Here is a 9,084-nt window from a genome sequence, read left to right on the forward strand (position 1 = left end):
GGTATAAGTCTAAAAATGAGGCAGAGGAAGCCGTGTCTGTGGTCTCTTTAATTTCTAGTTCTGGTGGGTATATTAATGGAATCCAATCAGAAAAGTTCGGATTGTTAATGGAAAGAACATCATCAATATATCTGAAAGTGAAATTAAATAACCTGGCTTCTTTGATCTTCTTGTTTTTGACAAGTGTCTGAAGGAACTCCGATTCATATGAAAATAAGAAGAGGTCGGCAAGGAGAGGCGCACAGTTCGTTCCCATAGGAATGCCGACAATTTGTTGAAAAAGTCTACCTCCAAATTCAACAAATATGTTGTCAATAAGAAACTCCAGCATACTGATCACTTGTTCCTCTGTGTAGTATGTTTTACCCTTTTGTTCCTTATTAACAAAATATGCCTTGTGGTATCCCAAAGTGATAAATTTATAGCGTATGCTACCATTTTTATGATGAAAAGCATTGTGAATTATTTCTTTTAGACGGGTTTTCAATTTCACATGGGGAATGGTTGTATACAAGGTTGAAAAATCAAAAGTTTTAATAGAACTAATTTCAGAAAAAGACCGAGATTTAAAATTATCCAGAAGTTCTTTAGAGTTTTTCAGAATCCACATATGGTTAATACCACTACGTGAGTAAACAGTTTCACAGTATATCTGAAGACCCTCTTTAACTGCGGACAGAATTTTAGTCAATCTAATGGACAATTCTTTAGTAGAACAAGCAGATGAGCCGGCTATGTACCGTTGTTTGTACGGAATTTTGTGAAGTTTAGGTATCCAATACAAACAAGGTAAGTCCTCCGATTTGTTGTTCAATGCAATGTAAGAGTGTGAGAGAAATGCACAAAATCTTTACTTACATATAGCAGTTGTGTCTCTCATTTGATCTTCTTTGAGGAAATATATACGAATATCAAGACTGACAAAAAAAGTCTTTTAAATATAACTACCGTATCTGTTATTCCTTATACATGGGTTTGTTTTTACGGTTCAATACGTGACATTGTACATACGGTACAAGGAAATATTAATACAATATACCTTTACAAAAAGTACCAACCTCTTTTTAAAATAGATTTAATAATTTGAATGAAATTGTCCTTTACAATTTGGCAATATGCGACATCGTTTATTTCAATTTATAGAAACAATGGTTCTTCGTGGAAGAGTTGGTATTTTTTTCGTCAGTTTAAGGTCAAGGAACAGTTAATGGACTATTTAGGGACTTATCATTATTTACCTGGGAGTGGGAGGGCTGGTCATTTTGAAATCAAATGTATAAAATTTTCCTGATCCCCCCATAAAAAATATCTATTTTTATTTGATCCTCCCTGTAAAAACATTTTAAAAAATGTGATCCCCTCTATTAAACATGCCAAAATTTTAACATGCAAAACACTTATCATGTTATTGCACAGAAATATTGCAAACATGAAATATTTTCAGTGGATTGAGTCCAAAACCATATTTGAAAGAATATTGCCTTGACATAGGACGTTTTCGTGAATATAATGGGTAGAGCAAGCCAGTGCTTTGGGGAGCTATTTTTTTTTCTTATTTCCTTTATTGGGCTATTAAAGAAACTTTTTGAGACAGTTATTTACTAAGACGGATCTATCAAATTGTCCCTCTCTTAATTACGTGAATTTTGAAACCTGTATGGATAGTTTGTGCTTTCAGTTTGAACAATTTAATTACTCATATATCTGAGTCATATTTCATTTATAAATGTGTGATAGTAACCCCAAAATTTTGATTTATTAGCCTAAAAAGTACAAACTTTGAAATGAGAGTTATAAATGGACCCAAAGGGATCTGATAATGAAAGAAAAAAGGTGCATTAGTGGTGTTGTCATCTCAGAATCATCTTTTGTATCAATATTCAACTGGTTTTGTGCAGAATATTTGACCATTTATTGGAGAACTTATTGCTCTACACTATATTCTTTCATGATGCAGCGTGATTTTAATTTTTTGACAAAATTTTGCACAAATCGCTGTAGATTTCATTTTAATTTATACTTAATTTCTCTCAAACTTTTAAGCTTAACAAAAGTTTGCACTAATGCTTGTTAATGTAGTGATCGAAGTGAGTGAAATATAACGACTGGATTTCGATTAATCGGGTTCTGAACATGATGAAGCACCTATGCATTCTAAATGGGACAAAATGACACAAAATGACAGCTTACTGCATCACCAAAGTATTGTCATGTCTTACTTAATTGTATGAATGGTGGTAAAAATATATTTCCATTCAACTGTTGTAATGTTCTTCTTGGCATTTTGTCTGTTGAAGTATTTTAACTACTCATTTTCATGTGCAAAAAAATATTGATCCCCCCACTTGGAAGTTATAAGAAAAATTGAACCCCCCTTTTCCACATACATAAAGGAAACTTGATCCCCTGTATTTTGAACAGCCCCCTTCCCAGATAAAATATGATAAGTCCCTTGTTATGTCACAGATTTTGGTAAAATTTTGGTTTTACAAGATCTGATCTAAGAACTATAATTGAAAGTCGAAAAGTTATTGCATTCATCATTTTTGTCTGAAATATTAGTTATTGAATTCTTTAAAAAGAGTTCATTCCATTTTTATGATAATAAATAATTATAGGGTTACCGACTACCGTAAAAACGAAGTCGGTGATCCCATTATTTAACATCACTTGTAAACAGAAATTTGTCTACAGGATATAGTTTTATAAAGATAAATCTATGCACTTGAAATCTGAGATTTGATGAATGTAAGAACGTATGTTTGTCGATTATATGTACGGGGCGCCGAATGGGACTCTTGTGATTTTGTACTCGAAATTTAAAATTTTGTCATACAAAATTATCTTTCAGTGGACAAAAGTTACTTTTGTCATGACAAAATTTATTTTTGTAACACAGACTTTACTTTTGTTACCTAATTTGAAAATTGGGCGACAAAAGTCAATTTTGTATGCAAATTTGTTTAGTTTGGATTCTGTGAACTAATTTGCATACAAAATCGACTTTTGTGAGACAAAATTGACATTTGTGAGACAAAATTGACATTTGTGAGACAAAATTGACTTTTGTGAGACAAAATTGACAAAATTGAGTTTTGTCTCACAAAATCAATTTTGTATGCAAATTTGTTTAGTTTGGATTCTGTGAACTAATTTGCATACAAAATCGACTTTTGTGACAAAAAATTGACATTTGTGAGACAAAATTGACAAAATTGAATTTTGTCTCACAAAATTGAGTTTTGTCTCACAAAAGTCAATTTTGTCTCACAAAAGTCAATTTTGTCTCACACAATTGACTTTTGTGTTTTAATTTCCATATCAGGTAACAAAAGTCTATTTTGTATGCAAATAAGTTTATATTTGCATACCTTTTTGACAAAATTGACTTTTGTCATGACAAAAATTGAATTTTGTCTACAAAAATGAATTTTGTCTACAAAAATGAATTATGTCATCACAAAATTGAAGTTCTCATAAAACAAGTCTGTATCACATAGTTTTGTAAGACAAAAATGATTTTGTTATGACAGAATTGAATTTTGTACAAAACCACAAGAGTCCTATTCGGCGCCCCGTAGTATGTGCTTTCTATACAAATATTGAACTTTTTAGAAGGTATTTCAATCAGTAAAATTTAGGAAAATAAAACAGACAAATTAAAAACTTCTTCGGTTTTCAATTTAAGTTGAACGAGCTAAAAGATATACGCAATTTGTTTTCAATACTTGTGCCATATACCATTTACTGTAACTTGACCATAATTTGGTTGATCTAAGCAATACTTCTGTTGTGTATGAAATGATTGTCACTGGACATTAAGCAATCAATGAATTTTGTAGAACTTCAAGACACAATCTGTCCTCTTTTCCAAGACCTGTTATGACTATCAACAAATGCAAATTACCACTATGTCCTTATGTGTCAAGGCCTAGACGGAGGTCACAAGCGGAGCAGGAACCGCTTTACCTTTCATCAGTATCATCATTGACTTCAGTTTTAGGGAGTTCGTGTTGCTCAATGTTATTAATAAGTTGTTTTTTGTGGTATTTGTGTATTGTTGTTTGTACTTTCATACTTTTTCGGTCATAGTGTTTTGCTGTTGATTATTTCGACCTAATATTAAGTGACTTTATCGTTTTTATTTATTACATTTTTGTCTTGGTGAAGAAAAGCTTTTTTAAGGTGTAAATATCAGATACACATGTAAATGTTCTGTTTCAGGAAACTACAGGAACGGGGAAGGTATTTGTTTAGCCTTATTAGGTACATAATGGCATTATTTATATAAACAAATGTATAATACCAATGTCTGGGCTAACCTTAATATAAAGGCTTTTACAGAATGTAAACTTGAGCTCAGTTCTGATAACAATTTTATTGATTGGTGACTCAGTATTTTCCAGTTGCAAATATTTCAGACATGTATAGGACAATAGGATATTTTGGCTGTGATGTTCTTGTAATGTGGGAGATTCCACAAAAAATCAACTGTTGAAAAAGATATATGTACAAATGTATATGAAATTTTGTTAGTTAAATGCAAATGTTGACAGGAAATGCCAATTCTAAACAACTAAACTATGTGCAAAAACTTCAAAGTCATTGAACTATCAGACAGATGTAGGACAATCATAATCTCCATAGAAATAAGACATGCCATACTTATACAACTGCATACACTGTCATGTCTTATCATAATTTATTTCCCATTGTAAAATATGTAGAAATTCCAAAGTCAATAAAACTGAGGGGACAGGGTCATAATCTCAAATTAAATGAGATGTGATAATTCTAAAATAACTGAATACCAATTTGGCAAATAACATCACTAACATTAGTGGATCATTGTCAACAGACATAATTACATGAAAAATTTAAAGTAAATAAACAATGACTGAGGATGACTTAGTAAAATAATGTTCTTGGCTGATGCTAATACAATTCCATACCAAATACCGTTGACTTGCCATTAAACTGACCTAATCACTTGATTGTTCTCTGACATGTTTTACCCCTCCACATTATTTGTGTACCTGTCCACAGTCAGTGGTTGTTGTGGTCATTGTATATCAATTTTGTTTTCATTTCATGTTTGTATTTAAACCAGGCAGTTAGTTTTTTGTATGAATTGTTTAACATTATATCATGTACAAATGATTTAGGGGTATTTTATAGCTTTACTATAGGGTATCGGTTTGCTCATTTTTGAAGGGTTGACAGTGATTTTTAGCAATATAAATGTGTACATCAATTGTATTTGGTCTCTGTTGGATAGTTTTCTCATTGGTAATCCTTCCACATTTTCTTATTTTTACTGTACCAAAAGTGCAATTTTCTTTTAAGGGCCAATCTGACACTATGCTTCATAAATTTGTAATAACATTTGTTATGGAAAAAATATGTTTCCTGTGATTTTACTGTAAAGAGACGAGGTATTGGTCAACAAAACAATTTAATAAATATTAGTACAATGCAAATATATATCTAACTTTGGTCATTCTTCCCCTATCCCCCCTACTATCACATTTTTAGTCGTGTTGATTTTTTGTATTGTTAAACCAGTATGTACATCAGAGGTAGCCACCAGAAAATAGTCTAACGTTCTTTCTGTACATTCTGCTATAAATCTTATAAATGGATGAACATCACCCATGTTTACTAGCTGTAAAGTATCGTAATATGTCTGTCTATCTTCTACCCTCACTATAACGGGAGGATAACCTGCTTGCATGAGTATAAGATTCATAAGTAACCGAGATGTTCTTCCATTTCCATCATAAAACGGATGGATATATACAAGTTTATAATGAGCCAGTGCAGCATATTCGATTGGGTGAAGCTGTAAAGCTTCTTCTGAATTCATCCATTCTATAAATCCATCCATTAAAGTTGGTATATCCTGCGCTGCAGGAGGTGTAAAATCACCTACAAAAACTTGTGTCTGTCTTAATCGACCTGCTTCTGTTAAATCTACATAGCCTAGCACTCTTTTATGGATTTCTAGAATATCTAGTAAAGAGATATTACCAATTTTGCCTAACAAAGTACTATTTACAAAACTTAAAGCAGCATCTAATCCTAGCACTTCATTCTGTTCTAATAAACTTTTACCTCCAACTGCAATTCTTGTTTCTATAATTGAACGAGTTTGCATCAATGTTAATGTGTTCCCTTCGATAGCATTGGAATGATAAATATTTTGAAAATAAGATTCTTTTTTGGCTCTCCGCAAACCAGGATGATTATGAGGAACTTTCATAAAATGTTTCAATTTCTTATCAATTCTGTTAAAATTTTTCAGATCAATTTCCTCGACCAATGGTTGAATTCTCTGCTTGGCTACTAAAGCTTTTGAATGCTCTGGGCATATATGTAAGGCTCTTTTGTACATGCTGTCTGCTAAAGTAATATCATGCTCAATTTTTTCTAAAAATTCTCCATAGGCGGTGAGAATCTCTACGTGTGAAGGATCCAGATTTATGGCATGAAGATACAGTTTCAATGCTTTTTCTCTTTTGCCTTGAGCTTCCATATCCAAAGCCAGATTCATCGCAGTTACTGCCTCTTTACTCACTCCTGCAATTACAAAATCCTTAAAGGTCAATAATTATATATACTAAATTTCTAATAAATTATAATGATACATTTATGTACCTGTACACAGATTAAACAGCGCAAGAAATAGCCGGATTTACTATGTTTACTGTCATGACTGTGTCAAAAATTCAATTGTGATTTTTATTTATTTTAGTAGCTCCAAATACAAACAAATATTTTTTTTATATTTTTAATACTACAATTTTATATAACAAAAAACAAATGCATGTATGAAATGAGAAGCTTTCTATGATTTATCTAGAAGTTCAATATTCCAAGCTTTGGGACTTTCAAGCTTTTTGAATTGTACATATTAATGTAAACTGTAAGTTTTGCAACAATGTCTTTGAAATGCCAAAAACATCTTAGCATTAAGATGCCCAACTTATGCAATCTTTGAAAACAGGTTTGAGTTTCATAAAATCAATAGACACAGATCTCAGCATTCAGTGGCAAATCCATATGCATATTCAGAACAAGACGCCTTTTGACGTCACCCCCTTTACTCCATAATGACGCCTTTCGACGCCTGTGTAGTGCCTCAGTTGAAATGTATTACCTAGGAAAAAACTTCATCAGACTTAAACAAAAATGTATCTAAAATAAAAAGGATATTCATGAGAACATCTGACTGGAATTTCATTGATGAAAAATGTGTTTTCACAATGCATTAATACTTTAAACCTGATGATTATTTTTCATTGAAAAAATCCTATGTGAATCAAGTATGTAAAAAAAAAAATCCATGGAGGAAAGGGTTAATAATATTAACCCTGCTTTGTACTACACCAACATGCAGAGCCAGATTGTTTTATGTCCTAGTTCAGAAGTTTACAGTCCACAGTAAGACATATCATCTTACAGTGGATCTAAGTGTGATGCCGGATTGCCAAATTTCTGTAATCGTGACACAATTATTGAAAGTCAAATTATTGTGCCGTGAAAACGTGAAAAGCCAACAGGGTGTGGGAAATTACAAAAGAAGTGAGAATTGCTTACGTACATTATTATGAGTGTAAACGGGATACAGGAATCTTACAAAACAGTATAAAGCGGGATGCAGGATCAGAAACCCCCAATTAGATCCCCCTTACAGGGATACATTGTTTTTACTTTTAGCCGACTGGTCAGTCTTTGCTCTTTCTCCTAATTGCTGCATGCATATACTTAGGGGAAAAGCTGCAAATACCAATTTATAAGCCTTTGGTTTGACCTGGCAGGGGAACAAACTCAACCTCTAGCAATTGAGGCAAACTAGTCCAGATAATCATTCTGTCTGATGTGGGTATTTTTCGATTTTGACCTTTTTTTATTCCACATTGTCACAAGAAGGCGTCCAAAAAAAAAATTAGTCTTGTCAGACGTCATAATTATTTGGACTAGAGGCAAACATGCTACCAAAAGACTGTATCCAGTTGTTCCAGCTTCAAGTCAATCGGGCCCCAAGTCATTCCAGCCCCATAATAAATGATAAGGAATAAACTATACAGACTTTTAATTAGTATAAATGGAATTTGTAAAAAGTATCAATGATGGATGACAACAGGTAAGTGTGAGGAATTTTAAGAACTTCAAACAAAAACAAAGTTTGTATGTATCAGCTTGGGGATCGGCTTTTACCATTATGTACATGTATGTAACTATTTGTTATTACACAGGATTAAAGACTTGTTAAGATCACAGTCAATTGAAAGAAATTGATTATTTAATACTGATAATTAATGTTGATTGTCTTAAATTCTGTTATATTTTTTTTAATATAATTATACCCAATAATCTAGAAAACTTGTAGTGAAAACATTTTTTTACTTAACTAAATATATTTTTTTATTGGGGCCGGATCGACTTTAAATATGGACCGGATTAACTTTTGGCCGGATGATCCCGGATCGACATGAAAGCCCAAAAGACCACTGAGGCGATTATCTGACACAGTAAGAACTGATTGTTGGATGACATCGTTTATAACCTTTGGCACTCAGGTCAATCATTGTTACTCAATCATTAAAAACTCGAGATTGATGTAAATAGATACTTTTCACCTCAATCATATCTTCTTCCTTATGAGTTTTATGACTCACAGTTAAAATGAATACATAACATAAAATTTATTTTACATAAAACTCAAAATTATTTATGACAGTTCTGCTCAGTGTCATTACCTGGATTTGTTGGAACCAGTCTTTGACTCACTCGTACTATAACTGAGGTGTCATGTGCTGAAAGTGTGCTTCCAAGTTCGGGTTTTCCTGGGGAAGCGAAAACAGACAGCCAGACTGCCGGTAAATAAGTCGATAAATAAGCAACTGCTATGCCCGTCAAGAACACAACTAATAGAAACGATGTTCTAATCATTGAATCCGATAAAACCACACTAAGGTTTATACGATTATTCTTTGGAAATCGTATAAAACCACTGGTTTCCATGTTCATTCATAATGTGCAGCACTTTCTGTTTGACGTTTAGTAATGTCAAGGCCGATA

At 32.5% G+C, this 9,084-nt stretch overlaps 2 protein-coding genes across 2 annotated transcripts in view; both read right to left on the reverse strand.

Annotated features, from left to right (window-relative positions):
* LOC143082539 (uncharacterized) overlaps nucleotides 1-990 on the reverse strand; it is a 30,770-nt gene extending 29,780 nt beyond the window's left edge. The window contains exon 1 of the mRNA XM_076258255.1: nucleotides 859-990. The gene's annotated coding sequence lies outside the window, so the exon portion shown is untranslated. The remainder of the gene's footprint in view (nucleotides 1-858) is intronic.
* Nucleotides 991-5,438: 4,448 nt separating this feature from the next.
* On the reverse strand, nucleotides 5,439-9,080 carry LOC143082541 (protein adenylyltransferase FICD-like). Its single transcript, XM_076258259.1, has 2 exons — nucleotides 8,763-9,080; nucleotides 5,439-6,579 (listed from the first exon to the last, which is right to left on the reverse strand). Exons 1-2 carry the CDS (start codon nucleotides 9,031-9,033, stop codon nucleotides 5,498-5,500), a joined length of 1,353 nt encoding a protein of 450 aa, XP_076114374.1. The 5' UTR covers nucleotides 9,034-9,080; the 3' UTR covers nucleotides 5,439-5,497.
* Nucleotides 9,081-9,084: the final 4 nt, after the last annotated feature.

The sequence above is a fragment of the Mytilus galloprovincialis genome, chromosome 7 (assembly GCF_965363235.1).
Source record: "Mytilus galloprovincialis chromosome 7, xbMytGall1.hap1.1, whole genome shotgun sequence".
Lineage (NCBI taxonomy): Eukaryota > Metazoa > Mollusca > Bivalvia > Mytilida > Mytilidae > Mytilus > Mytilus galloprovincialis.

What these genes read in the sequence shown, in the direction of transcription:
- LOC143082541 (XM_076258259.1), bottom strand. Translation starts at nt 9,033, where the DNA reads ATGAACATGGAAACCAGTGGTTTTATACGATTTCCAAAGAATAATCGT. An exon ending in ACTGGTTCCAACAAATCCAG is followed by an intron (nt 6,580 to 8,762) that starts GTAATGACACTG and finishes TTGTAATTGCAG; the next exon opens with GAGTGAGTAAAGAGGCAGTA.